The following is a 12,456-nucleotide window of genomic DNA, read 5'->3' as shown; positions in this document are numbered from 1 at the left end:
TCCTCAGGGTAGCCAAGCCCAGAGAGGGAGGTGGTCAGGAGGAAAGGGGGCTGTGGGGGTGGTTAGAGTAGGACCACAGCCTGGTGGCCTGGACCGGCCACCCCGCAGTCACCATTCCCGCACCTGAGGTGGTGGTTCTTAAAACGGAAACCTGGAGCTGGTGACGCCTATGGGCTGTGAACATCTTGGCTTCGCTCTCTCTGGTGTCTGTTAGGTGCCCCTCCCCACCCCATTCTTACCATCCCCCTCCTGGCCTTTCTCCCTGCGCCTTGTTTTCATTGGTTTTATATATATATATGTTACATTTCTTTAGTTGTAGATGGACCTAATGCCTTTATTTTGTTTATTAGGTTTTGTTTTTTTTTTTACTATGGTGCTGGGGATCGAACCCAGTGCTTCACGCGTGCTAGCCAAGTGCTCTACCACTGAGCCCCAGCCCGCCTGGTTTTCCTCCCAGCACACGGGGATCTGCAGGAGGACGGCCGCGCCATGTTGGAGTGTCCACCAAGCGGCCGGTTCACAGTTTTCCTTCGCTTCTTCTTTTTACTTTAGACACACTGGCCAGACTCCGGGCACTCCCTTTGATTTGTCTCGGTGATACTCTTCCGACCTGCGCGCTGAGTTCCGTGTTGCCTCAGTGCTTCTCTTCCGACCTGCGCGCTGAGTTCCGTGTTGCTATGGCTTCCGGAATAGAGCGGAAGTAGTTGGCAGATTTACCAGCATCCAAAACAAAAATTGGCACCTTGTTTTAAAACAAGGGAAAAAAATTGCTGAACCCTGCAGATTCCTTCCTGTTCCTATTTAAAAGTCTCACCATCACCCTTCCCAGATGGACTGTCCAGTCCAAAGAGGCTCATCACAGCGGAAGCCCAAAGAGGAGTAGTGGGAAGGCTGGTGGGCGCCGAGGTGATAGCGCTCTGTGTGTTCACGCAGTTTTGCTACCGCTCCTTCAAGACCATGGCAGAGTAGTCCTTCCTGGCCCTGGTGGAGCTGGCAGCCAACTAACACGTTTCCTCCAGGTGGAGGCACTAAGCTGAGCTAGTGTCACAATGTGCTGACTTTTCCCCGCCTCCGCGTGGTGTTTCCCCTTCTGCTATGTGTCCATCTGTTCCCTAGTAGAAATAACATGTTGAGGGGCTCTGCTTCCCACCTTCCTGTGAATTCAGAGTGAAAATGGGCCTAGAATCCAGTACTTCATTTGCATAACTGTCAAAACCTGTAATAACTGTAGGTAATTATAAATGTCTAGGTTTGCTGTTGAGTCTTTGGGACAGTATTGTTCCATGTTCAATGTTTAGCACTCTCCTGGGGGTAAGGTGTTAGACAACAGCATTTGAGATTGAACATCGGCGTATGAACAGAGGGAATATTTTTTAGCTTCTCTGGGGAGGAGAGAGGCCAGGAAGGCTGGGGCCCGAGGGCTGCCTGGCCTTCACTGTAGCATTGTTAGGTGGTGGTTCCCAGATAGTTGTAGTCCTGGGTTACCTCAGCAATATACTGAACTCTCTCTCCTTCCTTCTGCCTGTTATTTTCTCTGCTTCTGAGATAGCATTTTTGTCACACTAATACTTAAACCCTAAATATGAAAAGGTAAAGAATAAAACAGATTCATTAAATATAAGAAAAGAATGGAATTCAGAACACTTAACACATTCAGCTATATGACAAAAAGTAAATGGATATGGTATTTTGTGAATGATCTTTTAAATAAAGAAAACCTTACATAATGAAAAACAATACAGGGCTGGGGATGTGGCTCAAGCGGAAACGCGCTCGCTTGGCATGCTCGGGTCGCTGGGTTCGGTCCTCAGCACCATATAAAAATAAAAGAAATAAAGATGTTGTGTCCACCGAAAACTAAAAAAGTATTTTAAAAATTCCCTCTCTAAAAAGGAAAACAATATAAAGTCTCAGTAATCTAAAAATATACTATTAACATAAGGAAAAACATAGACTAATGGAACAGAATTGAGAGTTCAGAAATAAACTTTGCAATTATGGTAATAATTTATTTTCATAATAATTTCCTTTTTTAGAGGGGGTGTGGGCAATTGATTTTCAACAAATGTGCCAGGACAATTCAATAGGAAGGGGATAATCCTTTTTAAGTGATTAACTGGTCATAAAGATTAAAATATTTGAAAAAAATCATATATAATATATAGTTTGTGTCTAGAACATAGAAAGAAGACTTATAACTCAATAGGAAGATTGGTAACTCAGTTTTAAAATGTGTAAATACTTTTTAAATTTTTCTTTATTTATTTAGTGTATCAGGGACAGAGTCTCACGCCTCACTGTTTGTTGCTGAGGCTGGCTTTGAACTTGTGATCCTCCTGTCTTAGCCTCCAGAGCTACTGGAATTCTAGGTGTATGCCACCCCACTGGACAATGATTTATTTAAAAATATATATTTTTTTTACTTGTAGATGGACACACTCCTTTTTTTGGGGGGGGGGGTACTTAACCACTGAGTCACATCCCGAGACTTTTGAAAAATATTTTACTTAGAGACAGGGTCTTACTGAATTGCCTAGGGCCTCACTAAGTGCTGGGGCTGGCCTTGAACTTGAAATCTTCCTGCCCTAGCCTCCCAAGCCACTGGAATTATGGAATGTGCCACCTTGCCCAACACAATACCTTTATTTTACTTATTTTTATATAGTGCTGAGGATCAAACCCAGTGCCTCACATGTGCAAGGCAAGCACTCCACCACTGAGCTACAATCCCAGCCTATAAAGTGTGTAAATGATTTAAATAGACATTTCACAAGAATGAAGTACTAATACATGCAACAGCATCAACAGACCTCAAAACCATTACACCAAGTAACAGATTAAAGACACAAGGCTATATATTGTACAGTTGTATTTATATGGACTATCCAGAAGAAACTAAGATAGAAAGTAAATTGGTAATTGCTAGAAAGTGGAATTGGAAACAGGAAGTAACTACAAATGTTATGAGGTTTATTTTGTGGTAGTGAAATGTTTTTATAATTTTATTATTTTAGTTGTTGATAGACCTTTATTTTATTTATGTGTTGTGCTGAGAATTGAACCCAGAGCCTCACACATGGCAGGCAAGTGTCTGACCTCCAGCCTCAATGAAATGTTTTAAAGTCAGATCATGATAATGATTGTTTGACTCTGAAAATTTACTAGAAATCATTAATAGAGCATTTAAGTGGGTATTATATAAGTCATATCTCCAATAAAGCTTATTGTTGTTGTTGTTTTGGGGGGTACCAGGGATTGAACTCAGAGGCACTCAACCACTAAGCCACATCCCTGGCCCTGTTTTGTATTTTATCTAGAGACTGGGTCTCACTGAGTTGCTTAGTGCCTCACTTTTTGATGAGGCTGGCTTTGAACTCACAATCCTCCTGCTTCAGCCTCCAGAGCTGCTGGGATTCAGGCGTGTGCTACCATGCCTGGCAAAGCTGTATTTTAAAAGACTTTTTTAGAAATAAACCCATATACCAGGAAGATACAAAAAGGAACCTGCAGGGAGACTTTTATCAAGTGTACGGTGTCTTTTGGAAATTTTGGCCATGTCTAGGTATGAAAAATATGCCTAGAAAATCAAATGGAGGAATAATAGAATTGGTTTACATTTTGGGAGCTAAAGGAAAGTATGAAAAGCAATTCATTTAAAATACAAGCATGAGGGGCTGGGGATGTGGCTCAAACGGTAGCGCGCTCGCCTAGTATGCGTGCAACCCGGGTTCGATCCTCAGCACCACATACCAACAAAGATGTTGTGTCCGCCGAGAACTGAAAAATAAATATTAAAAATTCTCTGTCTCTCTCTCTCTCTCTCTCTCTCTCTCTCTCTCTCTCTCTCTCTCTCTTCTCTCACTCTCTCTCTTCTCTCACTCTCGCTTTAAAAAAAAAAAAAAACGTGGGCTGGGGATGTGGCTCAAGCGGTAGCGCGCTCGCCTAGCATGCGTGCGGCCCGGGTTCGATCCTCAGCAGCACCACATACCAACAAAGATGTTGTGTCCACCGAGAACTAAGAAAAAATAAATAAATGTTAAAATTCTCTCTCTCTCTCTCTCTCTCTCTGTCCCCCCCTCTCTCTCACTCTCTCTTTAAAAAAAAAAAAAACAAAACAAAAAAAACGTCAGGACAGGGGTTACCTATGAAGAGGTAAGAGAAATTTAAAAAAAAAATACAAGCATGAAACAGGGTGAGATGGCACATGCATGTAATCCCAAACACTTGGAAAGCTAAATCAGAAAGATCAAAATTTCAAGGCCAGCCTTAGTAATTTAGCCTAAGCAACTTAGTGAGACTCTGTCTCAAAAAATAAAAGAGTTGGGAATATGGCTCAGTGGTAGAGCACAAGGCTCTTTGTTCAGTCCCCAGTATTGAAACACACACACACACCCCTACACACACCTACAGGCATGGTAATGGATGAGTGCATAACTTTCTATTCATTTTGCTACCTATTGATGTCTCTTTGACTATTTTATTGTGTGTCATGTTTTATAAACTGATTTTATCCCTGACAGTATATACTATTATTTTTCAAACCAGTTCTGCAATTTAGCATTTAATAACTATGATCCATTATGTGGATTTATTATAATATATTTAACTAGCCAGCCATTCTTAGTCCTGTGAAGCTGAATTACTCCCAATTTCTATACCGGGAATTTGTTTTTTTCTCTTTCAAAGTAGGAGCACTTAGGAATGTGGCATTAACTTCTACCAAGTAAAATACAAGTAACTATACCCGCCCAATTTTGATATTAGAAGTAGCTAATTTTTAAACCAGTTAGCTGGATTTTACTGATAAGAGAATATTTCCCATACCATAATTCACAGTCTGCCCTCTGGGACACAGTATTTTCTTTACCGTGGTTCTGTAAAGTGCTCAGCCAGGTTTCTAAAGGATTGATTTGATATTTGGAAGTATGAAAATGGACAAAAAGAACAAAGAGTCAATATATGCTACAACTTAGAAGAACCTCATAAATATGTGAAGGCCAGACACAAAAGGACATTGAATATTATTGAGTTTACAGATGTGTGCTACCACACCTGGCTGCATAATCCATTTTATAAAACATATACAGTAGACAAATTTATAGATACCAAGAGTAGATTACCAGAAAATGGGGGAGGGAGGAATGGATAGTAATTATTTCATGGACAGTATTTATTTTTAGGGGGCAATGATAAAGTTTGGAAACTAGAGAGAGGTTGTAATTATACAATGTTGTGAACACACCACTTAATTCTACACTTTAAAATAATTTATTCTAAGTTACATGAATTTCACATTAGTTAAAAAGGGCAATGATATTGTCATAAGAATAGATAGGTAGATCATTGTAGTAGAATTGGGAGTCCAGAAATTAGCCCGTACTATTCAATTTGGGAAGAATCATCCTTTCAATAAGTAGTGCTGGGAAAACTGGATAGTTAACATGCAAAATAATAAAGTTGGTCCCCTGCCTTATACCCTATGTAAAAGTTAGGTGGATGTGGTGGTGCTTGGCTATAATTCCTAGCTATTCAGGAGACTGGGACAGGAGGATTACGAATTCAAGGCCAATCTCAGTAATTTAGCAAGACCATGTCTCAAATAAAAAGTGTTAGGCGTGTGGCTTAGTGGTTGACTGCCACACTGTGCCATTTGAAAAAAAAAAAAACTAAATGTAAGAACTAAAATTATAAAACCTTTAAAAGAAAATAAAAGGATAAGTCTTTGTTTAGCAAGGAATTCTTAAATATTGTATCAATGGCTCAGGCAACAACAACAAAAACAGGCAATTTTTTTTTTTTTTTTAGTTTTAGAGGGACACAGTATTTTTTATTTATTTTTATGTGTGCTGAGGATCGAACCCAGTGCCTCATGCATGCTAGGTGTGCACTCTACCACTGAGCCACATCCCTACCCCCCAAAAATAGACAAATTGGACTTCATCAGAATTAAACATTTTGAGTAACTCAAAAAGCCCAAAATATCTTTTGAAATTTTTAAACTTATTTTTAATTATAAATGAACATAATACCTTTATTTTATTTTTTGAGATTTTTAAATATTTATTCCTTAGTTTTCTATGGACACAACATCTTTATTTTATTTTTATGTGGTCCTAAGGATCAAACCCACTGCCACACGCATGCCAGGCGAGTGCACTACCACTTGAGCCACATCCCCAGCCCTATTTGTTTGTTTTATGTAGTGCTGAGGATCGAACCCAGTGTCTCACACATGCTAGGGAAGCACTCTATCACTGAGCCACAACCCAAGCCCCAAATATTTGTTATCTCATCCTTTGCAGGAATGTTTGCTTACCCCCAATCTATATCATTTTTGTGACTTATTGTTTTCTGGTATGTGTATTCAATAGAATTTATTTAACCTATTCTTTATTGAAGACTATTATTTCCCAGTCTTTTCCTTTTTAAAATTACTTTATTTGCCCATGTTTGCATATATCTTTTTGCCCACATATAAATTATTTTCTCTAGGGAACTAGAAATAGGATTGTTAAACACCAGGCTTGTATTGGTTTTTGTAGTTTTGTTTTGTTTTGGAACCAGGGAATAAACCCAGGAATGCTTAACCACTGAGCCACATACCCAGCCTTTTTTTTTGTGTGTGTGTGTGTGTGTGTGTGTGTGTGGTGCATAGGCATGTGCCACCATGCTCAGCTTGTAGAGAAATTCTTGTAACTGAAAAAAATAAATTACTACTAGTTCCGGAATATTTGTTTTATTTTACCAATACCTGAGATCCTCCCCTGTTTGTTTTTATATCACATCAACATGAATTAGAAAATTTACCCTCTTGTGATACCATTGTATGACATTGTGTGTCTATTTTCTTCCAACCTTGCTAACATGTAATCAGTCTTTTAAATCCATCTGTGAACTAAACATAAAATGTTACTTGTCCCTTTAACATATCTTCTTAATTAGCAACATTTAATACTTCCTGGTAAGTTAATTCTATTATTATTCATGCTCAGGTTTCCCAAGGTGTCATAAGAAATTCTGCATATCCATAGCAAGAGCAGAGTTGAAAACAAACTGGCTTTGTAGTTGGACAATTCTGGAATCAGAACTCATATGTGCCATTAATTAACTAGATTTAGGTTTCTGTTTCTAGTGTTTGAAATGGAGATAACAACAGTGTTTTAGGGCTATTCTGAGATTTATATGATTGATACATGCCATATAAGTTGACTTTCTTTTTTAACCGATGTAGGGATGATAAAGTCACTTTTCACAAAGTTTGGGTATGAAGAAAGAGTAAGAAGGATGTCAAGCAGAAAAATCCTGTGGATGATTCTGACTGGGGGAAATGGGGAGCTGCAAGCCCTGAGAATTCTGGTAGTTCTAGTTCAGGTGAGGGTAGGAATCCCAGTAGGCAGGTACAGTTTTGCAGTGATAAAGGCTGTCATGCATTGTCCATGCTGGAGGTCAGCAAATGTCACATCAATAAAGGAACAAATACTAAGTATTTTAGGCTTTATAGGCCATATAACTCTGTTAAATGGCTATTGGAATTTTCTGAAAGTAGCCATAGACAAGAATAAACTGATGGTCCAGATTTAGTTCATGGGCCATAGTTTGCAGACTCTCAGTCTGTTATGCCTTTTGTCTTCAAGTCCAGGGAGGCCAGGAAAGGCTTAAAGCAAGGAAAACTGCCGTCTGTTTTAGTTGTGTGGCCACTTTTTAGAATTGAGAATCAAGAAGGAGAATCTAGTCAGGGTGGTTCTGAACATCCCAGCCTTGGGCCAAGATCAGCATCTTCATAGTGGGGATTGCCCAGAACTCCCCTGCTGAAGATACTGATCATGTGTTCTAATACAGGTGAGCCTCTGCTCTTTACAGTAGCCCAGCTTCCTTGACAGGGAGAATATGAGGGAGGAGCATGTGAGGGAAGTATAGGTGCCAGTGTTTACAAGCAAGAATACAGAAGAAAAGATTATTTGCATCCTTTTGTTACTTTTGAAACAGCCTCTTGTCATTGGTTCATTTTTTTTTTTTTCTCATCCAATTCAGGTTTCTCAGAACTTTGCTTCTCTAGAAGAACCCTGAGGAAGACTGGCCAGTTCTTGTAAACCTAAAACCATGGCTCACGTAAGCAGCTGTCTCTTTCTTTCTTGAGATTCCCCAACTCCCTTTTAGGGTCACGTGAAAGAATTTTCATTCTTTATACTGAACCTTCTTATTTAACTGAAGTTTTCTTTCATCTCTAATTGTCCCAGTGGCTCTTATATGCCCCTGTTTTCTTTAACAAATGTTCATCTGAACCTGACTAAACCATGCAGCATCTGCTGTACATGCATTCTCTGTCTGCAGCACAAATGGGGCAAAAACGAAGTCTCCGGAGGGAAGTATTTTACCTCATCAGAGCTGAAGTGTAATCAAACAAAGGATGAGCTTATCTGATGACACACAGGAAAACTAAAGTTTTCCAGGGAATTGTGTCTGTAGGCAAAATGCAGTTTAGTGTTGATTGGCTTCATTCTCACTATATGGTTGGGTTCTGTGTATGGAGCAATCGAGATCTTTTCTGGGAATCTCCAAGAGGTAAAAATCCACAATAGGAGCCATTTTGAGTTTGAATGGAATAAGCTGGTCTTGACATCTGTGTGATTTGGCTTATTCTACATCAAGATTCTTTGTTCCAGGAACAAAGAAAGTGTACAGTATTTATAAGAAAATCACCCAGAGGCATAAATATTAGATCTTTGTATTCTCCCATGATTAGAGAAACCTTAAGAGAGATTATCTAACATAAATGTCTTACTTTCTGGATTCTATAATTAAGTTTGGTATATCCATAAGATTGTATTATTATTATTATTAATTATTATTATCATTATTACTATTATTATTATTTTGCAGAGCTAGAGATGGAATCCAGGGTCTTGTGCTGCAGGCTAGGCAAGTGCTCTATCACTGAGCTACACTCCTAGCCTGCTTGACTATTACTTAGCTGATTAAAATAATTTATATCCCAGCAGCTCAGAGACTGAGATATAGATATAGGATCAAGAGTTCAAAGCCAGCCTCAGCAAAAGTGAGGTGTTTAAGCAACTCAGTGAGATCCCGTCTCCAAATAAAATACAAAATAGGGCTGGGGATGTGGCTCAGTGGTCAAGTGCCCCTGAGTTCAATCCCTGGTAATAGTAGTGGTAGTAATAATAATAATAATAATAATTATTATTATTATTATATTTATTTTTTGTAGTTGTAGTTGGACACAATAACTTTATTTATTTTTATGTGGTGCTGAGAATCAAACCCAGGGCCTTGCACATGCAAGGCAAGCTCTTTACCGCTGATCCATAATCCCATCCCCTATTATTATTATTATTATTATTTATAAGATGGGCTAATCCCAGCTGCTCAGAAGACATAGGTGATTAGAATCACCTGAAGCCACGAAGTTCAGATGAGCCTAGACTCTTGTTTCACATGAATAAATGAATAACATTTATAATAGAATTGCCCAAATAAGGAAAAATTAAGACATAATGACATAAAGATTAAGCTGAATATTTTAAAAATTCTTTAATTTTATACAAACCCATTATTCTAGGAGAGATTTTATATAGTATTTTTTTTAATCTTTATTTATTTTTATGTGGTGCTGAGGCTCAAGCCCAGGGCCTTGCAAGTGCTAAGCAAGTGCTCTTCTGCTGAGCCCCAGCCCTTATATAGTATTTTTTTTTAAATCTGTATGATTTTAAGTAAAGGAAAAGATGAATTTGCTTATATCCACTGTTTAATTTAATTGAGCAACATTTAATTTATTCTCAGAAATGTTTGAGTAATCAAAGAATCCCATAATATATAGGAAATTTTGCATGTAGCAACTAGATTCTTCAAGAAAATAAGGCCATTCTATTCAAACACCAGTGTCATTCCTGTCTCTTACCTTTGTGATAAGCTTTCAGCCCTAGCCTTTGTTTTGTATAGTCTCCCACTTGTTGCAATGAAATATTTTATCTCTTATTTTTCCTTAAGTATGCATTTTATAATTTCATCAGTAATGTGTTTGTTTCTCATTTCAGAAACTAGTGAAGTTCAGTGATGTGTCTGTAGTCTTCTCTCAAAGGGAATGGAAGTGCCTGAACCCTGTTCAGAGGGAATTGTACAGAGATGTGATGCTGGAGAATTATAGCAACTTGGTCTCACTGGGTAAGGTCATTTACCTCAAATAATTTAAACACTGCTCTCTGAAATAATAGCTTTTTCTTACATGAATTCAGAACATTTGTTTATTTTGTGGTACTGGGGATTAAAACTGAAGGCCTCATCCTGCTAAACACATCATTTACCACTAGCCCTTTAGGACTGTTTTTTAAGAAAGTAACTGAACTTCTTCCCTGTTACTCAAGGAATTAATTGAACTTCACTGGTATGTAAATACCATTTCACCACACTATAGTGATCTTCATGAACCATTTCCTTAATCCATTGCTATAGTTGCATCTTTTTTGATGACTAAGGGACTAGATTTGAATTATGGGATATTTATTCCAAAGTCAATTTCAAAGAAATAACGTTTCACATTGAAGTTGAGCTTATAATTGCTTATGGGGGGCTGGGGATGTGGCTCAAGTGGTAGCGTGCTCACCTGGCATGCGTGTGGCCCGAGTTCAATCCTCAGCACCACATATAAACAAAGATGTTGTGTCCACCGAAAACCAAAAAATAAATATTAAAAAAAATTCTCTCTCTCTCTCTCTTTAAAAAATAAAATAAAATATATAGAATTGCTTATGGTTGTTCTATTTGGCAGAATAACAGTCCTACCCAGTGTCACGACTTATGTCATAATTTAAATTAGTAATGTATTTAAAAATAAAATGAATGCATTCTGTTTCTCACAACAAACACCTTGTGATTGAAAATTAAAATCCATTAACTTAGCTCTTGCTTCAAACTAGAGCTGGGGTTGTGGACTCATAAAGGTGTATTAAAAAAAAAATCTCAGGCTGGGGTTGTGGCTCAATGGTAGAACGCTTGCCTAGCATGTGTGAGGCACTGGGTTTGATTCTCAGCACCATATATAAATGAACAAAATAAAGGTCCAAATAAAATAACACCAACTTTGTTTAAAAAAAAAACTCAAAAAGAGAGAACTTTGGGGCTGGGATTGTGGCTCAGTAGTAGAGCGCTCACCTAGCACAGGTGGGACCCGGGTTCGATCCTCAGCACCACATAAAAATAAAAGCATTGTGTTGTTTCCATCTACACCTAAAAAAAAAGAAAAAGAAGAAGAAGAACAACAAAAACAACTTCAAACTATCTTAGGAAGCTTCTTTTGCTCCAAATAAATTAGTATCAATAAAATACTAATAGCTAATAGAGTGCTTACCATATACCAAGAATTGTTCTAAATATTAGCCATGAAATAGGTATTACTTTTATTTTCATTCTACAAGTGAGAAAACTAAGGCCCAGAGAATTTAAGTGGTTTGCTTACAATCATTGGTATGTAGATGGAAGAGCAGAATCTGAACCCTTATAGTCTGGCTCCAGAGTCGGTGCTCTCAGTTACTACTGTCTCTCAACAGAGTGAGTCTGCAGGAGTTTTAATTATAAAATGGGACCTTTTCCCTGCATATCAAGTTTCTTTATGCTCTAGGATTGTGCGGTTACCCTAATTTGAGTATTCTTTAATCTTAATTTTCTCTGAAGTATATATCAAGTCTTAAAATGTTTTTGAACTTGGCATATCATATCACTTTTATATCTTGTTGTATTTCTTTCTTGTAATCAGGATATTCTGCCTCAAAGCCAGAAGTGATTACCTTATTGGAGCAAGGCAAAGAGCCGTTCATTGTGATTGGAGATGTGCAAGGAAGACGGTGTGCAGGTAAGTGAGGGCTCACCAGGTAAATGCCAACAAAGGCCAGATGGTCAAGGTGGGGGTCACAGGTTTGCATGTTGTTATGGCCTAAGAGAGGGAAGAAAACAGATTTTTCTTAGTGTAAAGTACCAAAAGAACTTTTATGTGCTTTCTCAGTTATCACTGTCTGTTTTTTCTCCTTCTCATATTACCCTCTAATTTCAATTAGAGATTGTCAGGAGGGAAGAAGGGAGGGAAAGAGGAAGATCTGGGAACTGAAATGGAGCAAACGCTTACATGAATTTATGAATATGTCAAAATGAACCCAAATATTAAATATAACTATAATGCACTAATTTAAAAAATTCAAAAGAAAATGCTCTCTTTCCCAGTGCAACCAATTGATTTCTATATTTTTTTCCTGCAGTGATTCTTAAGCTTGTCTCCAATTCCTGAAAGTTCATTCATTTACCTATTCAGCATATATTTACTTACTGATTGCCTTCTCTGAGCCAGGCAGTGTGCCAACTATAACATATATTTTGGCAAATAGGCAAATGGGAGACACTAAGTAAACTGTAAACCAATGAGTAGATAATATAATATGAAATCATGATGCA

The 12,456-nt window shown here is 38.1% G+C and overlaps 1 protein-coding gene across 5 annotated transcripts in view; it reads left to right on the top strand.

Moving 5' to 3' along the window:
- Znf540 (zinc finger protein 540) overlaps positions 1 to 12,456 on the top strand; it is a 37,487-nt gene that overhangs the window by 13,256 nt on the left and 11,775 nt on the right. For all 5 annotated transcript variants that reach the window (XM_040279443.2, XM_005340481.5, XM_078033124.1 and 2 more), the window contains 3 exons: positions 8,032 to 8,109; positions 10,053 to 10,179; positions 11,768 to 11,863. In XM_040279443.2, coding sequence (XP_040135377.1) covers positions 8,101 to 8,109; positions 10,053 to 10,179; positions 11,768 to 11,863 — 232 coding nt within the window. In that variant the 5' untranslated portion in view covers positions 8,032 to 8,100. The remainder of the gene's footprint in view (positions 1 to 8,031; positions 8,110 to 10,052; positions 10,180 to 11,767; positions 11,864 to 12,456) is intronic.

This window comes from Ictidomys tridecemlineatus, chromosome 15 (assembly GCF_052094955.1).
Source record: "Ictidomys tridecemlineatus isolate mIctTri1 chromosome 15, mIctTri1.hap1, whole genome shotgun sequence".
NCBI lineage: Eukaryota > Metazoa > Chordata > Mammalia > Rodentia > Sciuridae > Ictidomys > Ictidomys tridecemlineatus.
This window is presented reverse-complemented; position numbering and strand designations above follow the sequence as displayed.